We start from the raw sequence: 26,042 nt of genomic DNA, 5'->3' as shown, positions 1-26,042 counted from the left end.
AAATTCATTTACAGTTTTTTTAAACAATAATTTTAACCAAATCAATCGGTTTCAAATTATTCAAACATTATTTTGATCAATTTAAATTTGATCAAATCTTTATTCAGTTATTACGAATTTAATCCTGAATCAGGCTCTAACCGAGTCGAACCTCATGGCTCACAATCAAACAATAAACATAGAACTCAAGGACTCCGACCGTGAATCTTCTTACCCCAGCCCCCACAGCCATTTGTTAATTGGATTGTGGGTGTCATGACTCTGGAGAATCAACCCTCATAGTAAAAATTGGAGAAAATTATATTTAGAGAAGACGTCAATTAGTAAGGACTAATCAGAAGCCAAAAAAGAAGAATCATCAGCATCAGAGTGAATTACACACGTCATGGACCAAATCTGTATGCAATTTGCTGCAGAAATACATTGAATCAATCATTGAGCAGTGAACATAACCGTGACGTTGTATTTTGGAAGGCAAAAATCAGAACAATCTAACTACAACAAGAAGCATTTTGCAACCTTGGGTTCTCACCAGGAAGGCAGCATTATCACATCATTTACGGTAACTGGAAAGAAGTTTGATGGAGAGACACTAATAAAACATTCCCCTTCAACACTCAGACCAACTCCGTTCCACAGTATTGCATCCGTTGGCATTTAGAGAGGGCCAACTCAGTCCAGTCAAGAAATTCTATATTGTTGAGCACCATAAACCAAGCAACTTACTTTACCCGTCTCCTCCTATCTCTATCTCTTTCTCTACCTCTCTCTCTATCGTGATCATCCCGCTCTTTACTCCCACTCTTTTCATGGTGATCCCTCTCCCACCTCTCACTTTCCAAATCATGAGGTCTATCTCTATCCCTGTGCCTTTCCCTCTCCCTGTCAGAATCATTTCCCCACTCCTTGTCCCTAGTTGATGTTTTCCGTTGTGGGCTCTGGCTTCTGCTCTGGCTGCGGTGTCGCTTTCTTGAAGATTCACGGCTATCATCCCTTCTATCCTTTCTTTCTGAAGACTTTCTCTCTGTGATAACAAAGTGAAGAAGATGAACTTGCACACTTCCAAAGCATTACAAAACAGGACGCACATGAAACTGTTGCTCATCTTACATGAATTGACAATTAATAATGCTATATTTTGCTATTTCAGTTCTGAACCATAAAAGTTCTAGCACTAAACCAATAATCTAAATATATGAAATTCATGCATGCCCAGTAATAAAATACACAGAAAATAAATTGTAAAACCAAGAAAAACACATTACGCAAAATTTTTCTATTAGTGGAAATCCACATAAAAAGATTCAGGCTTGCAAAATGGGCACTTACTACTGTTCCCAGGAATATCGTGAGGAGAATCAAATAAACCATATTCTGACTGTAGCCATTTCCGATGGATTGCAACTTTTTTCTCAATTTCCTCTGCACTTTTTATCCCACGCTCCTCAAGAGATTCTCGATATTCTATCAAAGCACCCTCCAGACGTCTCAACTTCTGCCTGAAATATCATAAGCAAAGCTAAAGTGAAACTCGAACCTGGACTTACAACTGCACAGATTCTTTGTTATATGGACAATTAGCAGCAAAAGCTCATAAGCAAACACTGATGCGTCCAAAAATATTAAAAATAACAAATAAAGCAAAAACATCTATCACTTTTTAATGCAAACAACAAATTTCATGCCTTTAGCAAGTGCCTCATGAGAAAATACAGTACACATACACTAGTGAAAGTCTGAAAGATAAAAAGGAAAAAAAGACATGCAATCACAATTTAATAATTATACCTCTGCTCTTCATTCATCCCGACATCAGGTTGCATAGAGATACTAGCATCAGTACCAAACTCCATTTCGTCATCAGCCTTACCTGGATCATCACCAGCATTCTCACTTCCAGAGGACGAGTAGCTCAACCCCAAATCTCTAGCACTTTTTTTTTGCTCATCATAGCTGTCATCATCATCTCGAGCCCATTTTGAGACTGGCAGAACTGGATCATTTTTCTCTTTCTTTGTGAAGGCTTTTAATTCAGGTTGTGGAATTGGAAGAGTTGTTGCTAAAGATGCAGAATCCCTGCTTTGAGACTGCATCCCATCCTCCCCATAAAGATCCCGCCCTGACAATCCCTCTGGCTCAGATTCAACATATGTTTCTCCATGCCCACTTGAAAATTTCCTAGTACTGGAATGGCTCTGAGAAAATTTCAAGTCATTATCTAACTCATAGCCCCTCTGCTTTTCTGCCTCTTCAAGACTGAGCAATCGGGCAACCATAATTTCTCTACCACCAATAAGAGATAATCCATTATGTCTGCAACGTCTTTCAAGCTCAGCAATGGGGAGACACATTAGCTCCTTCATAGCTGCTCCTTTGCCCATTGCCAATGCAGCATCTTGGTTCATATTTCCTCCACCTGTATCTTCCGAGTTGATTTTTTTTCCCATTTCTGGTGCATGACCACATATAGAATGGAAAGGGATAACACCAGAAGTATTAGATCGGAGAAAAGAGGCCCGTAATCCATTCACATATGCATCTGAAAAGAGAAACCAGTCCGACCACACTTGCAATACCTTCAAAACTCGTTCCTGTTGGTACCGATTATAATGTTCACTTTAGAAGAGGACGTAAATGAAAGATATGGAGAATTGAAATGAGAACAATAATTACAATTACAGCTTACCTTGAGGGCCTCAGCAGTGATCCTACCAGTGATACTGCGATACAAGTCATTAAAACTCTCCATTATGTCAGGCAATGTGGCCTCAAATTTAGTGCGATATGCAGAAGCATTTTTTACAGGTGCACTGCTATTATGTAGAATGTCAGAGACAAGCATAAGCCTTGCAACTTTAGTTGGTATTGGAGTTTCCTTGAGTGTCAGGCTCTCTGTTAGAACTTCAACTATCTGCACAGAGAATATATACATATATATATATGCAATATAAGTCACCATAACATAGTTTCATTTAATAAAAACGAAAAAAAAAAAAATTCCTCCATTCCATAATTATTTACTTATTATTTCAATCATTTTGCTTCATTATTGATGAAAAAACGGTTCCCGTTTCTGTTTATGGCAATTTGAATACCATCATAAACAACATGTCTTGCAAATGCAGGCCAGTAGGAAGAGTCCATAGGTTAACATCAATCGCAACATAGAAAAGAGACTTATGCCAAGCACTTTTGTCAGTGCAATGTGAAAATAAAATACACAGCACTTGCTTGCAATGCATAAAGCAAGAGTATTGAAAAAAAGTTAAATGCTTTGATTTGAAGCAGCACCTCTCCTGCAGCATCAGCATTATCCAATGCAAAACCCATAGCTTCCTTTATCTGACTTCTTTCCAATGTTAACCCACGTAACATATCCTCAAACTCATCCCTCTCAGGATCAGTCAGGGTCCGCTCCGGGTCAACACGCTGCAAAAAATCCAAAAGATAAGAAAAAAAAAGAGATGCTGAATAGAGTAAGTAACGTCACTGCCAGACATCACCCAATGCTAATATACCCTGCTTTTTCCTGCAGCATATGTGTTACCAGACTCCTTTTCACGCTCTGGGCTCTTCCCTGTGGGCAGAGGCGGTGGCATCCATCTAGGAGAATGAAAAACAAAAACAGTATCAAATAATCATTATTATCCAGTACAACATGGTCATAAATTTGTATGTCCCTTCAAATAACCATGTACCAATGCATAAAAATGTTACGAACCTTCCACTACCAGTTATCATGATAAAAGGTTCTGTTCGCCACCTTTGCAGAGTATCACCCTGCATTCCCAGGAAGATTGAGCATTCTCAAGACTCAACTTGTTCACACATACAGAAAAACAATAAATTCTTCTCAAACTATAGATACTGCTAAGGCAGATGGTCATGGCAAACATAACATCTAAATAGTATATATCTTTTTGAGATGAAACTAATGCTTTTCAGAATGACCAACGTCTTTTATGCCTTCAAAGACACTTGAGCTATACCTGGGCAAAAGAATAGAGCCTCCAAACATAGTATGTATGTTCCTTTGAGCCAAGCTCAAACAAAAAATTGAAAAGAGGATTCCCACGGCCTCTTTCCATGATAGCTTGTTCAAAAGCACATCCTCCGTCCAGAACATACAGAGCCATTGTATCAATTACATGGCAGAGATGATTATCATCGGGTGGAACAACCTTTATATCAGGAACATTTGGAGTAAGAACCTGCACATGAAAATCAAGCCATAAACTAGATAATATGCACTAAACTTAATATCCAAACCTTGATGGATAAAAATAGAAAGCATTAAAACAATCTAGTTAGCATGAATCAATCACTGAAAATAAGAATGGACCAAAATAGATCTTGAGCTCTCTATTCAAATATCTAGTTAGACATTTTTTTCAACAAAATAAATTATCTACTCCCTCCATCCCTCATAATAGGCTAGCTTTCCTTATTTTATCCGTCCCATATTATAGGCCACTTCCCTTTTTGAGAAGATTTTTTTTATTAGCTTCCTAATTTACCCCTATTTAATATATATTGAAAAGTAAGATTTATTAGTTTCAAGAATAATTTAGTAATGGAGAAATTTAATATACAATGAAAAGTAAAATATACTAGTTTCAAGAATAATTTAGCAGTGGAGCAATATGAGTAGAGCATATATTAGGAAAAACAATATAAAATTGATTTCTTTAACCATATTCACTATTTTTTCTAAATCCATGTGAAAAAAGACAAATAGGCTTATCATTGTGGGAATGGAGAGAGTATATCATAGTTGAAGCATATATGTGAATCAACAACCACTGCTTGTGTCCAAACCAGACTAGCATTCCACAATAGTGGCATATCCATATCAGCTCCAACAACTCTCCATTCACAATGCTATTTTTCATTTCTTTTTCATAGGGCACGGAGTTGCAAACTATTATCGCTCTATTATAAAATAAAGTAGGCAAGATAAATTTGTGAACTTACCAGTTCAGAGCTATGACTTGGGACTGAAGTTACTGGTGGACCTGATGGACCAGAGAGAACTACAGTGGCACCCTATTAAACAAAAGTTAAATGTCTCAGAATCACAAAGCATGGAGACAGAAACCTATTTGAACTGCATATTTATGTTCAAGTATTATGAAGTAATAAAACATTGCCCTCTCCCTTTCTCAAGAGGAAACTAGTCTGAAACCATGCACCACAAAATGTAATAATTCAAAAAAACAGTAAGCACATATATCAACCAAATATAAACTTCACATTTTCACAGCACGTGCAACGGACCTCTTTACTCCTGATGGCCATATGTCCAGGTGGTGGAGCAGGAAGTGCTTGAGATGGAAGAGCTACAGATTTACCCCACCCAATCTTCAACTCATATTCATACACAACAATTCCTGTGACATGAAATATTTCTCTACAATCAAATTTGTGTTTCAATATATCACTGAATTTGAAAAGCAGCCCTCATATACTGGTGTTGATAGTAATATATCACATAATGATGCAAAGAAGTATAGGGCTTTTAACATTCAGTAGCCCAGAAAATGAGCAAGCATATATATATATATATATATATATATATATATCACATCAAACCCATAACAAAAAGAGCTCTCTTTCCCCCTTTCTTGGCACTGGCTAAAGGAACTAAGTTCATCAAGCCATAGTTTTTAGTTTCCAAAAATTATTCTGAAAACATTGGACATGAATAATACCCAAAAATTGACAAAACAGATCAATAGTAAACCATGACACCTGATAAGTCAGAACAGCGAACAGAGCAAGTAGCCATTCAATTATGAAAAGGTATTGCCTCTTTCAAAAACCATATTCTCCCAAGTCTCACCACTACTTGTCTTTCAAAGGAAAAAACAACTCTCATCCTTTTCATCACTGAATCTACATTTTGCCCCTTCTTTTTCTTCATTTTTTCAAAAATTTATTCAGGTTAGGCAAACTAAGCCTCAAAGCCAAGTAAATTACAGTGGACCAAGACTCCATAGTCCACACTCACAAATGGCACAGGTACACTGGGGCAAAGTATGAAGTCCATATAACGGAGAGTCAAAGAACCAAAAGTTCAATAAAAAGATTAATAGTATATTTTAAATTTTTTTTAAAGAAAAAATACCTTGCATTTCATCTTTTGCAGCCTGTCCATCAGCCCTATTCATAAATGCAACAAATCCACAATTCCTTTGCCGCCTTCGCTCTTCTTCTGTTCTAGGCCACATTATCTTCACACTCGCAATAGGCCCAAATCTTCCAAAAGTTCGCAGAAGAAAATTCTCATCAACCTAGGTAATAAGAACAAGAACATATTAGCATTTTCTGAAGGCATAAATGACAATGTGTCAATAAGTAGAGCAACAAGAAAGAAGTATCAAAATAACCATCCTCTGCAGGCATAAATGATATAGTGTCAATGAGTAGAGTAACAAGAAAGAAGTGTAAAATAACCATCCCCACCTGAGGAGAGAGATTCCCAACATAAAGATTAGTAGTTTGTGGATCACCATCATCAAATGATCCCTTTCCGCTTGGATCAAAGTCATCAGGCAGTTCATCAAACCTACTAGATGGCTGGGAACAAAACAACCTTGTTAAAAGTTCACCCCTGTTTCTAAAAGAAGAAAGATCCAAAGAGTAATACCGACATAGTATGGTAGGAAGTAGGAAGCATTACCACATATACTAAAAGTTGATTGAGATAATACAAAACAATTTTAAGTCAAATAGAAAAGAATGTTTATATTTATCATAATTTGTGAGTATGATTTAGATGAGAACCATATTCAAAACATCACTCATGTTGAGGGTTGAACTTGAGGGTGAACTTACAGCAGAAATCTCAGTAGCACACCCATCACGCCAACGCTCACGTTCCTGATTTCGCCTCTCCCTCATCTCATGTTCATGCTTCAGCTCCTCCATGAAATGATCTATGTTCCGTGCCTTTCCTTTTTCCTTCTCCCTTGGTCTTTCCTCCTCCTTCTATAGTAAATAAAAATAACATGTACATTACACAAAAACTTCCTAACAACTAATTCAGATGGATGTTACAACCTCTATCAAAATACTGACCTTCTTCTCAGATTCCTTTCCCTTGACTGCCATGGGAGGTGGCAAAAAAGAGGGAACATACCTGCAGAAGTAATGTTAAAGATAAACATCCAGGTCACTGAGACAGACACATAATTTGGCATTACTGCCAAACACAATTAACATTTTTTTGCAAAAGACGTTCATGTGGCTTGTCAACTTCCCATGTGCTCTATTCTTAAACTTTTTAATGTGCATCAGAACACTACTGAAAAGTGTTCTATTTGAGTTAATATTAGTTTCATTCCTGTTCTGGTATACAGGTATAAAAACAGCTAGTAGACATCTCATTCCTGGAAAGATAGCCTTTCTATGCCTTTGATATCACTGTGTGCCACAATATTATTAAACGCAGTTAAGTTTGAGGGAATAGTCAAGCTTTCAGTTCATAAAACTTCCCTCTATCTTCTAACAATCATGAGGTGAAGTAACTATAAAAAAGTGTTGAGATTCTGATTTCTCACAAGTCACTGTAAAATAAATCAGTGTTTATAGCAAACATCTCTGCAAGTAAACACTAAAGAGATTGGAAGTGGACTGCAAGTAAATGGTGTAGTACTCTTCTAATTCCCTAGAGTTGCCAACATAGCAAGAAAAGAGGTTGACTGAATAATAAACTGCAGCCCTTCATTTTGAATTTTAGCCAAAAGATTGTTTCTCAATTCACAAAAATATCATGACATTTGGTAACCCTATAGATAATAGCAATCTCAAAAAAATTCTAAAAAAGTACACTGCAGCATATTGGGCCTGATGGTTCAAACTTGAAATTTTCTTTATATAGTGTTTAGTTTAATTCCATCAACCAAAATTTTGTAGAATTCAATTGAATTTCAAACAGAATCATTTGAAAAGAATTCCACTATTCGGTTTAATACAACTTAAAATGCAGAATTCAATTGAATTCCATATAAGTCATGTTTGGTTTCATTCCATAATTGAAATGTTTACTCTCATTTTGTAAACTACCCTTAAGAGTGAAAGAAATTATAAGTTTCTACTCTATCAAGAAAATCTTATTCATAATAAATTTATAACCACTAACAAACATATAAGCCAATTAAATGATATATTTGTAAATACACCAGTTGCTTTTAATGAAGAATTTATTTACTTCTGTGTAGACAAGAGGCACTAGGTATCTTGTTGGCTTTTAAGTGATTTTTTTTTTCATATGATAGAGTTAAAAGGTGATGGAAAATGCATGTATCCTCCATTTATTTTGTCTCATGTTTTAATAAGCATTTATTTTATTCTATCTTATCTTATTTTGTTTTATTTATTTTTTGACAGCAGAAGCAAATATTTGTCAAAATTACTTAAGCCATAAAGCATTAGATGAAGAAGAAAGGATGGAAAAGACCACACCCAATCAATCAAACAAACAAAGAAACAGCTGCCCTTGATTTGTTGATTTCTTAACAAAAGAAAAACTATAATTAACAAGCTCATATATAAGATCTTTACAATTGTAAATTACATGACCATAATAGGATAAATTGGAGCAACTTGAAAGAAGAGCTTGGTCCAATGAAGTGAATTTGTCTATATACAAATATCAAAACAGGCCCTTCAATAAAGTTGAAAGTTACATGCAAATTTTTTTTCTAAAAAAATAGAAATTTAAAATAAATATTTTTTAATTAATTATTAGTACTTGTTTAGTTATTTAATTAATAAATAAGAAAATGATAAATGAGGAGAAAATTTTTTGATGTGGGCTTTTTAGTTCAAAAAAAAAAATCTGTTATGTAAGTTTTACAGATTCATTTCAAATTCCATTATAAGAATTGGTTTTAGTTATAACCAATTACACATAATTGATTTCATTGAATAGAATTCTGATTTTTATTTGAGCCAAACAGTCAAAACATGAAATTCAATTGAATTTCACAAAATTGATACAAATTTGGTGTCTAATAGAGATGAATGGTGTCAAAGGACCTATATAGCCAACCCCAACTAGTATGGATTAAGGCTCAATTGTAAGTATTGTTGTACATCCACTTCTTCCTTTTATCTCATTGAAAGTCACATTGGGATAATGATTTGTTTATGTCATGTCCACTTCACTAATTACCTCGTAATTTTGAACATTGGAAACTATTTCATTTAATTATTTACTTTTACCATCTATATAGCCAACCCTAACTAGTATGGATTAAGGCTTAATTGTAAGTGTTGTTGTATATCCACTTCTTCCCTTTATCTCATTGAAAGTCACATGGAGATAATGATTTGTTTATGCCATGTCCACTTACCTCAATTACCACGTAATTTTGAACATTGGAAACTATTTCATTTAATTATTTACTTTTAACAGTTGGAATTGATAATGCTATTACACATTCGAAATGAAAATTCATGACCACTAACTTCCCAAAGGAGCAATTCAAAGTTTGATTATCAAGATGAAGAGGAAGCATTGAAGTTCATATTCTTCAATTGTTTAATGCTGATGTTCAGGCAATGTCCATGTATGACCTCAACATAGCAAACCGATGATATCTGTTTTACCACTGCACTGAGATACATCAAGATTGACATCAACAAATCACCAACTTTCTCAAAACTCAAACAAAACTACAGGCATAAATATTGCATAAGAGTGCCCAGACTCCAAACTTTATATTATATTGCAGCATAAAGACATCGCAAACTGAAAATCTCATTGCAAAGGGTAAAAGTTCTTCAAGTTCCAAGATCATTTGCAACTTCTAACACGATGAAACAAAGAATTGGCCAATTCAAATATCAATTTAACCTCTTCAATTTTTTATTATTAAGAATAAATCACAGCAGAACTCCACTTTGGCAAAATAAATGCCTTCAAGCACCACAAACAACTAAACTCATCTCTTTATATCCTTCATTTTTCTCGCCTAATAAACAAAAACTACATCTAAGGATATCAGCAACATAAAATTGTCCCAACTCTATGATGCCTTGTGAAACAGCATTGTAACATGGTTAATCAAGATTATAATCAATCAAAAGTATTTATTTACCTACTTCCCTTTTTTGGACCAGATACCCCATCTTTGGACTTTTCACCTGCCATTTGCGAATGAATAAAAAGGCCCATACTTTTATTAATGTGTTCATAGAAAACTATTAATTTATCCATTGCATGAAGCAAATAAGAATAAAACATAATATGAAAAGGAAACTTTAATACTAAAACCAATAAGATGATAGAAGTTAAACATCCAGACTGACCTTCAGAATCAGCGGTTATTCTCTCATTTGGATTGATGGTTCCACCTCGAACAAAAGTCTTAGACCCAGGTGCATTATCCCCTTGAAATGACTCCACAAACTCAGCATACAACCGAGCTGTTTCATCATCCTCTCTCTTCAGAGAAAGAGGGTTGGACAGGAAAGAAAACGAACTCATTGAGAAAACTAACAGCTTTTTATATACAAGTAGGAATGTATCAACTTTGAAAATAAAGCCCTCCTCTACTCCCCTCCCACCCAAAAAAAATCCGTACCTTTTTCTTTGCTTCTTCCTCCTCTCTATGCTTCTGGAAAGGTGTTTTTTTGCGCGTAATAGAGAAGGAATTCATCTATGCATCAAATTCTCACGGAACAATTCCCTACAGCTCACAAAATTCAAATCATAACAGGCATCTGATTCCGAAAAGAAAAAAACCTAAACCATGTTCAAAAATCGGCAAATTTGTAATCACACTGCACGTAATTAACAAACCAATTCGATTCCAAAACTAACATCAATCTACGGAAGATATCACACGAGCTACGAAAGCAAAGCTAGAAATTCGATAACCTAAAACAATTAGGTGACCAAGATAAGTTTCGAATTTAACTCATCACGGAGCTATAATCGCAAAAGAAAGGAGGGCCGAGAAGCATAAGAGAGAGAGAGATGAAGAACGAACCAAGTAGAACTGTAGAAGCGAATGGATTAGCACTGCTATCTAGGGTTGTTCAGCTGCAAAAATGAAGGTTTTGGAGTCGAGTCTCGATGAGAAGAGAAACACAGGGAGTGAAGTGAAATTTTGGTATTTGGTTATGAAGCTTTTCTTAATATTTTATATTACAAAATAAATTACAATTTAATACCTATAATTTAACAAGCTAATCTATTTTTTTTTAAATAGCTATTTAATTTATTATAATCTGAAAATAATATTATTTTTTTTGAAAACAAAAAATAATATTAATTAAAATTGTTTTTTCATTGGGTATTATATTGAAATATTAAATTATTAGAAAAATAATAAATTTATTTTTTTACCATGCTTAAAAGCCTATTGGCACGGCATGGGAGCCTAAAACACAAATCACAACCAAGCTCAAAGCACAGAAGAGAACAGGAGCGCAACCCAAAATCACTCGACCCAACACTCAAGGCCATCTTGCGACAAGCAACACCATGCAAACTAGAAGACTTGACGACAACTGAATAGCAACAACAGCAACAATAAAACTCCATACATGCTAAGAGAAGAAGAATCATGACAATGGGAATAAAAACAAACAATGCATAGTAGAAGCTGTGCTGCTACCAAGAAGCACTACCAACACATCAAGTAGAAGCGACAGCCTCATTATCGACTGCCACCAAAGAGAAGGGTCGACTTATAGCATTTCTAATTATAACAGACATGGAGCTGTAAGGAAATATCCAAGCTCTAACGTCGAAGTCATCCACCCACACAACTGATCTCAACATAGCGAAGGCTAAACAGAATCCAGAAGAACATAATTCAAAACCAACGCAAACACTCGCATACAAACCCAAAGACCAAGGAAACCCAAAACAATAGCAAAACAGCTATTCATGGAATGAAGAAGACTGGCTACGCCCCATCAGGACATTAAGTAGATTGACCTCTCTCTCAAAAGATAATAAAATTATAAAACTAATTTGTGGAACAAAGAAATCGTGAAAAAAGATTTATCGTGAGTGATATCCTGAGATCCCATAAAGATAGACTCAAGATATGTATTTGTAAACTTAGTTTGTTTAGCCCATTCTTTTCTTCTTTTATCTTTTTTTCTTTTATTCTCTAGTGACGCATAACCGTTGTTCTACACTAATACACTTATTATCATGCGGAATCGTACGTACAGATGTGTTGTGTCATTTTCCATCATCAAGTGATTATTTAATTTTCTCCGACGCTATATGGACATAATTCTGGATGTATAAGGGTCTGTTTCCCACCAACCCATCAAATCAGTTGAGTTGGATCTCCTACGATGCCCGAGTCCTATTCTGTCTGGCCTATTTGCACAAGGTCAGGGTCGCCCGCTAGTGGGTGGACTCGTGTAGCGGGCTTTGATGAGGCTATGGTCCGACCTCCCTATATGAGCTTAGTTGTGGCTTAGGTATCCGATACCCAATAGTTATCAAGTATCTCCTTTACCCGCTCGCTAATTATTCCATGATTAATAAGGGGTAAATCTTGAAGCTCCAATTATAACTGCGCAGCTCTAGGAGTGCTTTTGTTAAAATGTCTTCTTTCTGCCTTTACCCATTTCAAATTTGCATTTTTGCTTTCACTCTCAGTTCTTCCTATTGCGCTGTCTCTGCTATCTTGCTCTCCTTCTTCTCTGTAATTCTTACTTTTCCAGTTTTAGGTATGTCTTACTCTTCTCATGGATTCAGTTAGAATCCTGATGTCGTGGGTCTGGTGTCCTTCATTACTTCTTCTTCCCTTTTCAATTTCTTCTCTAGCGACTACGCTGATACCATGATTTATAGGATTATGGCTCCCCTTCCTAATGAAAGGTTTGTCCTTCCCAATCCACCTCCTATGGGCTTAATAGACACCCAGCAAGGGCGCAGCTTGGTCTTCTTTGTTAAGCAACGCGATTTCAGGCTGACCTTTCCTTTTACCCCTTTCTTTATTAAGGTCTTTCGTTACTTCAGGGTGACTCCTCGTATATTGTCTCCCAATTTCATTTTGTTTATGTGATGCTTTAAGTCTGTTTGTCTATGTTGGAGTTTTCCCCCTCTGTCATTTTATTCTTCACTTTCTTCCATCTCGTTTGGTCTAACTATGGGTTCTACTACTTTGATCCCTAGACAGGGTTATTCATCTTTGCCGGGTATAAGGACTTGATAAAAGGCTGGGCTGAGGCCTTTGTGGTTGTCGAGCTGAAAGAGGGCTCGAGGATTAACTGAGATGTTGTTCTCTCTTGGGGGGAAATCCTTCAGGGCTGCAATGACTTTCTCAGGTTAACCCTGTTGGACCAAGTCTGCCTTCTTTAACTGACCTTTGTAAGGAAGAAGTATGACATCAAGAAGTGTATGTTCATGTCCAACCTTCGGGACTTCCGGGAAGCTGGTATTATTATTTTTCTGTTTTTCTTCCTTGTTGCATTTTCTTTTTGTTATTTTGAGTTCTAACTAGATTGACATTTCTTTTTCAACTTCTGTTGTTCCTATGGATAACATCAAGCTCTCGAAGAACTTTTTCCTGTCTTGGGAGATTATGAGGGCGACCTTGGCAGCTTTTAAGGCTAAAGACATGGCCAACATGACTTAGGAGGTCTTTCAAGCGATGGACCCAACAGCTGCGAACCGTTCAACTCCCCCTGCCCTTACTTTGGCGCTGGTGCCTACAGTAGGTGGTTCTCGGTCTACAGCCTCGAGGACGTCTATTCCTGCCAAAGCGCCAACTCCAGCCAAGACTTTGGCTACTCCTAAACCGGCTTTCAAGGAGCCCATTGCACTCAGTGAGTCTGCCGAGGGTAGTTCGGAGGAGGGCACTGCAGTTGCCCCTTTGGACGTCACACCTCTCCAGGCTCTAGGGGCCATAGTGATTGGAGGGGCAGCCAGCAAGCGGGCCGGTACTTCAAAGCCTGCTATTAAAGGTAGGGCTGCCAAATGGGCTCGCACTATGAAGCCTACGAGGATAGCCCCTCCCCCCTCCGCTAATGAGGGAAAGAAAGTCATGGAGCAGCTATCGTCGACTCTAGACAATGAGCTCTTGAATGCTACCGAGGTGACTCGTGAGTCTTTGCCGGCTTCGGCAGCTAAGATGCTCTATGAGAAGATGTTCGAGGGAACTCCGGATGCGTCGAATCCCCGTTTCCTAGCCCTCATCAGCCACCTTGCCCATTCCACTAAGCAATAGGCGGTGCTCAACATTCGCTCTCTAGATGACCTCAGGGACAGCTTGAGAGAGATGTTCCTGATGGTAAGCCATCTGCCATTCTCAAGGGTATTTCTAACTTCTTTAGCTTTTTAACTTTGTTTTTCTATGGCAGGCCTTTGGGGTATTCCTGAAAATCGATGCCCGAAATCGATTTTTTCAGAGCTCGGTGGAGCAACGCATTGCTGAGGAGCGTCGGGATGAATACATCGTTGCCATTGGTGAGGCCCACGGACGGATCATTGAGTTCCAAGGGTTTATTGAGGACCTAACCAAGCAACTGGGGGAAGGAGGAGGTTGCCTGAGCCTCCCAACGAGTTTCTATAGCTGAGTCTCAGCGAGACGAGGCCTTAGCACAATTGTCCTCTTTAAAGGAGTCCTGCCATCAACGTGATGAGGCTAGGGCCCAACGTGATGAGGCCTTAGCTCGCACTGCTTTCCTCCAGCAGGAGCTCAACAAGCACATCGAGTACCTGAAAGGCATGGCTTCAGCAGTGGAGGAGTCTCGTCTCCAACAACAACAACTCTATCAAGAGGTCACTGCTCTGGAGGAGAGGTATTTTGCGTTATTAAGGGATGCCTAGACTGCAGAGGATAGGGTCCAGCAAGCTTGTGAGGAGCGTTTGCGAGAGTACAAGGACTCTACAGAGCTAAAAGGCAAGATCCAGTAGGCCTATGAAGTGCGATTGGAGGAGTATAAGGCCTCTACAGAGATGAAAGAGACAATGTACAAGGAGGCCTTCCCCATATTCACTTTGGGCTATAATCAGGGCCTTAAGTAGGCTAAGGATGCCCCCTCCACTCTGTTGGCAGACCTACGAGCCCTTGAAGTGGATTCTGACGTCGAGGAGGTGTGTTACGGAGAGGATGACAACTTTTTGCCCAAGAATGCTCCTCGCTTGCCTTCTGGGTCTTAAGGGAAGATAGTATAAATAACCCTGTAAATGATTTAGTTAGTTCTGCTCCCTCTTCCCTGTAGCCTCTGTAACTTACTCCAATAATTAATAAAATTTTGAGTTTTTATTATTTTTCCTCTATTTATTTATTTTTCCTGTTTATTGAATTTATTTGCATTTTACACTTAGGCTGTTTTTATGTATATTGCTTGGGAACTGTGCCGAGTTGACAGCTCGTTAATCTTGCTTTACTTATATTTCCATACTTAGGTTGTTTTTATGTGTAAAGCCTGTGAACTTTCCCAAACTGGCAACTCGTTAATCTTGTTTTACTTGTATGGCGTCTTTTCCGTTGTGTTATTTTTCCTATTTATTGAATAACTTAGCGTTTTTTGGCCTTCTATTTTCTTAAATCCTTTATCCAAGCTGAGTTTAGTTTTTTCACAGCTCCTTATTTTAGGTCGTACTGTCCTTTAGCTAGCTGAGCCATTTAATTTTCATATAGTCCTGTCTTCAGGTTTAGGTGTGTTTCTTTTACGATTTTTCATGTTATTAGCGTGTTTGTTGATGGGGGCTTAGTGATAAGACTTATTTTTGTTTTGATTTTGCCTTGGCTTTGCTTGCCTTTGGGCTTTAAGGGCACTGAGCTCATTTTCGAGGTCGTCATGGTGTTTTGGCTCTGTGAGCCTTAAATTAGCTTTTCAGTGGGTAATACTTTGTCATTAAGTTGAAATTATAATGCCTTCAGTTAATTTTTATGTGACGAGCTCTACTATGAAGTCGGCATATGCCTTAAGCTAGTTTCTCGACACGTCGGGCTCTTTTATGAGATCGGCATCTCGTTTTTCTATGATCTGAGCTCTCTGGTAAGGTCGGAGCCAGGCTTTCTATTCATATTCTTGTGATCCATGCCCTTTGGTGAGGTCGAACTCAGGTTTATTTTTCCTGTGTGATTTGAGCTCTTTTTGTAAGGTTGGAGCCAGGTTCTTATTTGTTTGTTGAGTCTTATGTATGCCGAGGTCTTTTCTTAGGTTGGCAATGTATTTCTCAGTTTGTTTTCTTTGGGCTTATAGTCTTATTGATATTAGGGCTTCGTCATGGGCCTTTATTCCCAAGACCAGTCACCTACCTCATAGGAGTCTTCATCTCCCCAGCCAGTTTTGTGGTGTCGGCGGTCATGTTCCGAGACAGGTCACCTACCTCATTGAGGGCTTCGTCTCTCTAACCAGTTTTGTGATGTCGACAGTCATATTTTGAGACCGATCACCCACCTCACTGGGGTCTTCATCTTCCCAACCGGTTTTGTGGTGCCCGTGGTCATGTTCTGATAGTGATCACTTATCTCATTGAGGGTTTCGTCTCCCCAACCAGTTTTATAGTGTTGACAGTCATGTTCCGAGACCGCTCACCTATCTCATTGAGGGTTTCATCTCCCCAACCGGTTTTGTGATGCCAACAGTCATATTCCGAGACTAGTCACCCCACCTCATTGGGGTTTTTATCTTCCCAACTGGTTTTGTGGTGCCGGTGGTCATGTTCTGAGACCGATTGTAATACCCGGCTCGTTCAGACATCGGAATTCGTACCGTCCGGTGGAATTCGAGGTTGTCGGAGCCTTCCCTAAGGGTAAAACAAAGGTTTTAAGATGGTTTTAAGTGGTTTAAAGGTTTTATGTTAGAAAGGAATATGAGTTTTGAAGAGAAAAGACTAAGGAGGCAAAATGCAGGTTCGGCCGCCGAAGGTAATGTTCGGCCGCCGAAAGTGCCTTAGGTTTGGCTTCCGAACTCCAAGTTAGGCCGCCGAACGTTGCATGGTTTCGCATGCAGGTTAGGCTGCCGAAGGAGGGGCGGTTGACCACCTATAAAGGGCTCCTTGCTCTGGAAAAAGAGGAGGTTTCTCTCTCTTTTTGGGCTAAGGTGAGTTCATGCTTTCCTTGGGTTGATTTCATGGTTTCTCTTCAAATCTTTCAAGGTTTTCATGAGTTTTCTCCTTGAATTCAAGAGTTGTGAGCTTGGAGCAAGGAGGTGGAGCTTGGAGACTTTTGGAGCTTGGATCTCCATATCTTCAAGTTTGGGATCACACCAGCCTTTGTTCTTCAAGAGGTATGTGTTGATCCTTATGTTTTATGATGTTTTAAGCAAGTTTTATGGAGGGAGAAGGGAGTTATGCATGAGTTTTTGCATGAGTTGTGCATGTGAGGGTTTAGGGACCCTTTGTGCCTTTGTATGTTGTTTGAGTTGTTTTTGGGGTTTTGGGCTTGTTCTAAGCCCCTATGTGTTAGTAGAAGTGTTTATGCATGTTGAGTAAGCTTTGGGGGAAGTTGAGTCTGAGGTGAGCGAGGTTCTGCCTAACTGGAGAACCCAGCTTCGGCCGCCGAAAGAGGGTTCGGCCGCCGAACGTGTTGAGGAGGTGGTTTCGGCTGCCTAAACCTGCCCCGAAGGATTGGACTTTCGTCTCTGGAGGGAAGGTTCGGCCGCCGAAGGTGCCGCCGAAGGAAGGAGACTTTCGTCTCTGGAGTGTGGTTTGGCCCCCGAACCATGCCCCCGAAAGGGTTCGGCCGCCGAAAGAGGAGATTCGGCCGCCGAAAGTATGTGAGTTTCGTCTCTGTTCAGGACATTCGGCCGCCGAACCTGCCGCCGAAAGTGTCCTGTCCAACCTTCTTTTGCATGCTTTATGTGATGGTTTTCAGAGGTTCAGAGGGGTTTATAGGGGATTGTTTAAGAGGGATTCTGAGTATGTTTGACACCTCATTCGAGTCCACTTGCTTCAGGATTGGACCCGAGAGATCGAGGAGGTCATCAGAGTTAGAGGTTTCAGAGTCAGTTCAGTTTCTGCTAGAGGAGCAGAGGTGAGTAGAACGAAACTTAATCTTGTTTTTTTAACTACAGACACAGACTGTATGAGCATAGTTCATGCATCATGGATGCTATGATTTATAGTAGGGTGATTTGCATTAGAATCACGAAGTTGTTGCATTGCATATTATGTGATCAGAGATTAGGTGGACCCAGGCGACTCCAATAGCCTAAGCTTCGGCTCCTGTCATTGTGTCAGGTCAGTGTTGACAGAGGGTATTTTTGGGGTCATGTCTACCTTAGTGAGGATTGGACCAAGGCGACTTCAATAGCCCGTCGAGGGAGTTTTGGGGTCATGTCTAATCCAAGATATATTGAGATGTTTGTGTTGTGATGCATTTTCATAGCGTATGAATGAACTGTTTTCAGTGTTTCTACTCACTGGGCTTTAGTAGCTCATCCCTTTCCCCTAACCCCAGTGTTGCAGGTACAGAGTAGCTGGGAAGTGAGAAGCATCAGAGTTGCTAAAGGATTGCCTATGTGTAAGAGTATAGTGTGGACATGATGTATAGTAAAGAGATATTTGTAAAAGATGTACTAGATAGTCAGTTGAGTTGTATATGAGATAGAATGTGCTTTTGCCAATAGTGTATGTTTAATCCTTTGTATATACATGTATCCTGTTTTTAAAGTTTCTTGATGAGAAATGAGTCAGACCAGACTTACTATATGTTGTGTTTCGAAAACCCAGTGACATATAGTAGATGCAGAGGAAAGACCAGGTTTGATTCCTGTGATCCATAGAAAGGCCAATAGAGAAGACCAGGTTTGATTCCTGTGACTCTATGGTAGCCAAGTTAACTTATGATATGCTGATCCTTACAGAGTGGGTTCTATGTTTCAACGCATAGTGCATGGAGGTTACTTGGTAGAGTATCACTGGTTTATTACAGATAGCCCTGAGGGCTAGTTCAGACTAGTATGTCTGAGCTGTTGGTTCATATGATTGGACCTCCAGAGAGTGTTTTACAGGTTAAGTCTGGTTGTGTTACAGACAAGTTGTAACAGTTATAGTCCAGTCGGATCATGTATGGGATTTGAACAGATACACAGAGTTCAAGATAGGCTTACTACGGGTCCCGGCGGCCTTAAGCCGATCTGGATCCTAGTGCCGAGCAGTTTGGGCCGTTACAAAGAGGGTACCGGTTTCCGGGCTGTTACAGATGGTATCAGAGCATAGGGCCTCTAGAGTACGGTGTGCTGAGCTAAGATGCTCAGGGATTAGAGAGATCTCACATCGGAAAGAGGTTGTCGTAGAGGGCAAGCACAATAAGATAAGATCATGTCCACTAGGATAGGATGTTGCGTCCTGTCTATATGATGATGTGTAATGCCATGTGAGATACATGTGCATTTTATGATATGTTGTGGATGTATATGGGTAGATCCTCTAGCCCTCAGTATGCATGAGATGAGATGTATGAGATAGAACAGACCAGGTGTGGCTTAGTCGCCACTGGCACAGAGTAAGAGCAGTTCAGGCGAGACTGTAGTGCCCCTGGCATAGTTAGACATAACGATGAGATGGATATGTAGAGGGCTATTGGTGACCAGTTCATCCATGAGATGAGATGCTTTGCATGTGTATGGGGTTCATGTGTTATCACATGGATCATATCATGATGATATGCCCATATGATGTTATGTTTATGTGGTGCCATGGTTGAGGTGGACTCGTGTGTAACTGCATGGGCCAGGTGCTGCTATGGTTTCTGTGTGTGTGCTCTTTTTCCGCAGGCAGAATGAGAGGTACTCGTTGATCCATGAGATTGACAGGAGTTTCTCTTGAGAGGAAAGGTATAGATACTTTCCCCTTGTTCTGTCAAGAGTGCAATAGTGTAGCATCAGCCGAGAGGGTACATCAAAGGACCTAGGAGGTCTTTGATGCAGTCAGAGGAGGACTGGACCCTAGAGGATGTCAGTTGATGAGCGAGGTTAGCAGAGAGAGATGTTCAGAGAAGAGATAGTAGCTAGAGGTTAGTGTGCCAGAGAGGGTACTGAGAGAGTTGCTAGGAGATGCTATGGTCTCGGGTTTTCATCTCTAAGTGCAACCCCTAAGAGAAGAGAAGAGTAAGAGTAAGAGGAAAGGAAGAGTAAGAGAAGAGCAAGAAGAGTAAGAAAAGTAAGAGCAGGAAAGGAAAAGAAGAAAAAGAAGAGTAAGATCAGGAGAGGTTAGAGTCCGGTCTGGGATTAGACCAGTAGTCGAGGCAGAGGAAGGGGGTCAGCCTCTTATTCCTCAGGTTTCCATAGAGAAGGTCCGTCAGCTTCGGCTAGGATCTTCACCCAGGCTCAACAGGAGGCAGACGCATCAAACACAGTGGTGCCAGGTATGCTCACTCTAGAGTGTTTTGATGGGCATATTTTTGTGAACCCTATTGTTTTTCTACTCCTGTTGCTGTGAGAGCCAGATAGGATGGGTTTGATGACTTCTAGGCGTAGAGTGAGAGTTACCTCTTTGGGTTAGCCGACCCGAGTATGATCCATCAGAGGCGGGGCATGTAGCGAGTGGATGCCTTCCAGCTGACCTTTTGGTTCTAGATTGGACTGTTAGATGTCATTCTAGTGATGGAGTGGCTAGCTACTCGTAGTGCTACCGGGTCAGTAGAGCCAAGGTAGTTAGGCTCACAGTTTAGGATGGATTAGAGGTAGTCCCTAGGAGGGACAGAGTAGATTGCCTAGAGGTTTGATGTCAGCCCTACAGGCTCAGAGTTTGCTCAGGAGAGGTCGTTAGAGGGTTCTAGCTCCTGTGAGAGAGTTTAGTCGTTGGGTTAGGGAACCAGCCTCTGTGTCTGTTGGAGAGAGTTCTTCGACGATTGCCCAGACGAGCTGTCAGGTTTATCATCTGTCAGGGAGATAGAGTACGGAGTAGGAATGGTGTTTGGATTCAGACCCATTTCTTTCCTTCCCTACAGGATGGCACCTGCAGAGTTGAGAGCGTAGTAGAGAGCCGTTGTGAGACTTGGTAGATAAGGGTTTTATCCGACCTAGTACCTCACTCTGGAATGATCCAGAATAGTTGCGGGAAACGAAGGATGGATCCTTGAGCCTTGTAGCGACTGAAAGCCGTTGGACAAGGTCACTACCAGGGACAGGTATTCCCATCCAGGATTGACGATCTATTGGATCAGCTAGCAGGAGCTGGTCGTGTTTCCTAGATAGATCTGAGATCCGGGTACTACCTGTAGTGAGTTCAAGTTAGTATGAGTTAGTCGTGAGAAGTCAGTAGAGGAGCAGCTAGTTTAGTACAGACGAAGAGAGAAGGGCAAGGATCAGAGTGTGCAGCGAAAGCTGTTGCTGTGTAAGAGACGTTGTGGTAGTACTGGAGGTGTCTCCTAGAGAGGGGGAGATCTCCGGAGATCTCACCTGCTTAGCTCAGTTGTGTTTTCTGTGCTAGGAAGACCGAGAGTTTTCACTCCAGTAATACCGAGTCTCTTTTCTGTATGCATGTTTTAGAGCAAGAACATTCGGGGACGAATGTTTTTGTAAGGGGGGTAGATTGTAATACCCGGCTCGTTCAGACATCGGAATTCGTACCGTCCGGTGGAATTCGAGGTTGTCGGAGCCTTCCCTAAGGGTAAAACAAAGGTTTTAAGATGGTTTTAAGTGGTTTAAAGGTTTTATGTTAGAAAGGAATATGAGTTTTGAAGAGAAAAGACTAAGGAGGCAAAATGCAGGTTCGGCCGCCGAAGGTAATGTTCGGCCGCCGAAAGTGCCTTAGGTTTGGCTTCCGAACTCCAAGTTAGGCCGCCGAACGTTGCATGGTTTCGCATGCAGGTTAGGCTGCCGAAGGAGGGGCGGTTGACCACCTATAAAGGGCTCCTTGCTCTGGAAAAAGAGGAGGTTTCTCTCTCTTTTTGGGCTAAGGTGAGTTCATGCTTTCCTTGGGTTGATTTCATGGTTTCTCTTCAAATCTTTCAAGGTTTTCATGAGTTTTCTCCTTGAATTCAAGAGTTGTGAGCTTGGAGCAAGGAGGTGGAGCTTGGAGACTTTTGGAGCTTGGATCTCCATATCTTCAAGTTTGGGATCACACCAGCCTTTGTTCTTCAAGAGGTATGTGTTGATCCTTATGTTTTATGATGTTTTAAGCAAGTTTTATGGAGGGAGAAGGGAGTTATGCATGAGTTTTTGCATGAGTTGTGCATGTGAGGGTTTAGGGACCCTTTGTGCCTTTGTATGTTGTTTGAGTTGTTTTTGGGGTTTTGGGCTTGTTCTAAGCCCCTATGTGTTAGTAGAAGTGTTTATGCATGTTGAGTAAGCTTTGGGGGAAGTTGAGTCTGAGGTGAGCGAGGTTCTGCCTAACTGGAGAACCCAGCTTCGGCCGCCGAAAGAGGGTTCGGCCGCCGAACGTGTTGAGGAGGTGGTTTCGGCTGCCTAAACCTGCCCCGAAGGATTGGACTTTCGTCTCTGGAGGGAAGGTTCGGCCGCCGAAGGTGCCGCCGAAGGAAGGAGACTTTCGTCTCTGGAGTGTGGTTTGGCCCCCGAACCATGCCCCCGAAAGGGTTCGGCCGCCGAAAGAGGAGATTCGGCCGCCGAAAGTATGTGAGTTTCGTCTCTGTTCAGGACATTCGGCCGCCGAACCTGCCGCCGAAAGTGTCCTGTCCAACCTTCTTTTGCATGCTTTATGTGATGGTTTTCAGAGGTTCAGAGGGGTTTATAGGGGATTGTTTAAGAGGGATTCTGAGTATGTTTGACACCTCATTCGAGTCCACTTGCTTCAGGATTGGACCCGAGAGATCGAGGAGGTCATCAGAGTTAGAGGTTTCAGAGTCAGTTCAGTTTCTGCTAGAGGAGCAGAGGTGAGTAGAACGAAACTTAATCTTGTTTTTTTAACTACAGACACAGACTGTATGAGCATAGTTCATGCATCATGGATGCTATGATTTATAGTAGGGTGATTTGCATTAGAATCACGAAGTTGTTGCATTGCATATTATGTGATCAGAGATTAGGTGGACCCAGGCGACTCCAATAGCCTAAGCTTCGGCTCCTGTCATTGTGTCAGGTCAGTGTTGACAGAGGGTATTTTTGGGGTCATGTCTACCTTAGTGAGGATTGGACCAAGGCGACTTCAATAGCCCGTCGAGGGAGTTTTGGGGTCATGTCTAATCCAAGATATATTGAGATGTTTGTGTTGTGATGCATTTTCATAGCGTATGAATGAACTGTTTTCAGTGTTTCTACTCACTGGGCTTTAGTAGCTCATCCCTTTCCCCTAACCCCAGTGTTGCAGGTACAGAGTAGCTGGGAAGTGAGAAGCATCAGAGTTGCTAAAGGATTGCCTATGTGTAAGAGTATAGTGTGGACATGATGTATAGTAAAGAGATATTTGTAAAAGATGTACTAGATAGTCAGTTGAGTTGTATATGAGATAGAATGTGCTTTTGCCAATAGTGTATGTTTAATCCTTTGTATATACATGTATCCTGTTTTTAAAGTTTCTTGATGAGAAATGAGTCAGACCAGACTTACTATATGTTGTGTTTCGAAAACCCAGTGACATATAGTAGATGCAGAGGAAAGACCAGGTTTGATTCCTGTGATCCATAGAAAGGCCAATAGAGAAGACCAGGTTTGATTCCTGTGACTCTATGGTAGCCAAGTTAACTTATGATATGCTGATCCTTACAGAGTGGGTTCTATGTTTCAACGCATAGTGCATGGAGGTTACTTGGTAGAGTATCACTGGTTTATTACAGATAGCCCTGAGGGCTAGTTCAGACTAGTATGTCTGAGCTGTTGGTTCATATGATTGGACCTCCAGAGAGTGTTTTACAGGTTAAGTCTGGTTGTGTTACAGACAAGTTGTAACAGTTATAGTCCAGTCGGATCATGTATGGGATTTGAACAGATACACAGAGTTCAAGATAGGCTTACTACGGGTCCCGGCGGCCTTAAGCCGATCTGGATCCTAGTGCCGAGCAGTTTGGGCCGTTACAAAGAGGGTACCGGTTTCCGGGCTGTTACACCGATCACCTATCTCATTAAGGGCTTCATCTCCCCAGCTGATTTTGTAATGTCGATAGTCATGTTCTGAGACCGGTTACCTACCTCACTAGAGTCTTCAGTATCTGCTCAGGAATACTAGTAGGAGAGGAAAGATGACAATTTTATTCATGTATTCCAAAAAAGAACAGTTATATTATATGCCTTTATGAGAAATACCTCTTTAAATGTTGAATATTCTAGGCGTGAGGCTCCGGATTTCCTTGCAGGACTTCAATTCGGTATACTCCAGGTTTCACTAGCTTGGTGATTCTGAATGGGCCTTTCCAAGTTAGCGCTAGTTTTTCCACAGCTGCTCTCTTTTTTGTTACTTCCAATCTCCTCAAGGCCAGGTCCTCAACCTCCAAGTTCCTTTCACGGACTTTCTGATTGTAATATCGAGCTACTTATTGCTAATAAGCAGCTATTCTTATTTGTGCTTCATCTTTGATCTCTTCGAAGACATCCAGGTTGCTTCTTAATTTATCGCCGTTGGTGCTCTCATCACTGAATTAGACTCGGTGAGTAGGGATTTGTAGCTCTATGGGGACCACAGCCTCTGTCCCAAATGCTAGCACAAATGGTGTCTCCCCTGTGGGTGTTCGAGGTATAGTCCAGAATGCCTATAAGATGCTATGTAGCTCGGCTGCCCAGTTCTTTTTAGCATCGTCTAACTATTTCTTTAGCCCTTGGAGGATAGCCCGGTTTGTCACTTCAGTTTGGCCATTTGTCTGTGGATGAGCCACTGAGGAGAACTTGTGCCATATGCCCATGTTCCTCATGGAGTTCCTGAAAGAGTTGCAGTCGAACTGCTTTCCATTGTCCGATATGAGCATCTTGGATATCCCGGCATATAATGTTTCCCCAAACAAAGTCTATCACTTTCCATGCCATATTAGTGGGTACAACTTCTGCCTCAGGCCACTTGGAGAAATACTCCATGGCCACTATCATGAATCTCTTCTGCCCTACAATCTTAGGGAATGGGTCCAGGATGTCTATCCCCCATTGTGAGAATGGTCAGGGGCTAGATATGCTCGATTGTGGCATGGTCGGGCTATTGATAGCATTGGCATACCTCTGGCAGATATCACATCTCTTGACAAATTTCCTAGCTTCTTTCTTGACTATGGGCCAGTAATATTTCTGCCGAAATATCTAATTCGCCAACGTGTTTGCCCCCTCATGGACTCTGCAAACCCCCTGATGTACCTCTCAGATCACTCTGGCTGCTTCTTCTGGGCCTACACATCTCAGCCACGGACTAGATTTCCCCCTTCAGTACAAGGTTCCCTTTACTACTTGGTAATTGGTAGCTTTAGCAGCAATTTTTCGAGCATCCGCTTTATCCTCGGGCAATTTTCCCACTTCAAGTTATTTCAGGCAAGGGGTCATCCAGCTTCATTCTTCATTGATATACATGTCGGGGGCTGGCCTTTCAAAGGTAGGGGTATCAATTAGCTATAAATATACTTCGTCTGGAAGCTGCTCTAGTTCCTCTACAGACAACTTACTAAACAAGTCTGCCTCTTCATTCTCTTCCCGGGGTATTCTCTAATACTAGACAATGGTCCCTTGCTCACCGAGTTCAGCCTCTAGAGTTCGTACCCTTGCTAGCTATTTCTGCATAATGGGATCTTTCACCTAGTATACTCATGTTATTTGATTTGCAATAAGCTGAGAATCACTGTTTATTTTGAGGTCAATTGCCCCTACTCCTAAGGCTATTTGCATCCCGTTTATAAGAGCTTTGTATTCTGTCATGTTGTTAGATGCTAAGAACCTAAAGCGTAGAGCATAACGCACTCTAAACTCATCTAGCCCTTTCAATAGAATTCCTGCTCTGCTGCCTACGGAACTTGATGCCCCGTCTATGAATAGGTTCCATCTAAATTCATGCGGTTGTTGATCACTCTCCTTCTCTTCTACCGAGCTCGGTGATGCTTCACTCTACTATTCTTTATCCAAGCTGAAAGAGTATTCAGCTATAAAGTCAGCTAAGGTTTAGGCTTTGATGGCTGTCCGAGGTCAGTAAATATGGCAGTACGGGCTGATTTCAATGGACCAAGCTAGCATTTATC

General features: G+C 40.6%; 1 protein-coding gene across 1 annotated transcript; it reads right to left on the bottom strand.

The window, feature by feature from the left end:
• Window positions 1-279: 279 nt before the first annotated feature.
• Window positions 280-11,149, bottom strand: LOC110603616 (protein RRC1). Its single transcript, XM_021741411.2, has 18 exons — window positions 11,001-11,149; window positions 10,593-10,697; window positions 10,318-10,453; window positions 10,107-10,152; window positions 7,081-7,141; window positions 6,838-6,990; window positions 6,466-6,579; window positions 6,128-6,293; window positions 5,278-5,390; window positions 4,975-5,046; window positions 3,990-4,211; window positions 3,722-3,780; window positions 3,519-3,603; window positions 3,292-3,429; window positions 2,687-2,911; window positions 1,789-2,591; window positions 1,330-1,499; window positions 280-1,024 (listed from the first exon to the last, which is right to left on the bottom strand). The coding sequence occupies exons 2-18, from the start codon at window positions 10,665-10,667 to the stop codon at window positions 723-725; spliced, it is 2,940 nt and encodes a 979-aa protein (XP_021597103.1). The 5' UTR covers window positions 10,668-10,697; window positions 11,001-11,149; the 3' UTR covers window positions 280-722.
• Between the last annotated feature and the right edge of the window lie 14,893 nt (window positions 11,150-26,042).

The sequence above is a fragment of the Manihot esculenta genome, chromosome 16 (genome assembly GCF_001659605.2).
Source record: "Manihot esculenta cultivar AM560-2 chromosome 16, M.esculenta_v8, whole genome shotgun sequence".
Lineage (NCBI taxonomy): Eukaryota > Viridiplantae > Streptophyta > Magnoliopsida > Malpighiales > Euphorbiaceae > Manihot > Manihot esculenta.
Note: the sequence above shows the minus strand (reverse complement) of the source record. Positions and strands in the feature narration are given on the sequence as shown.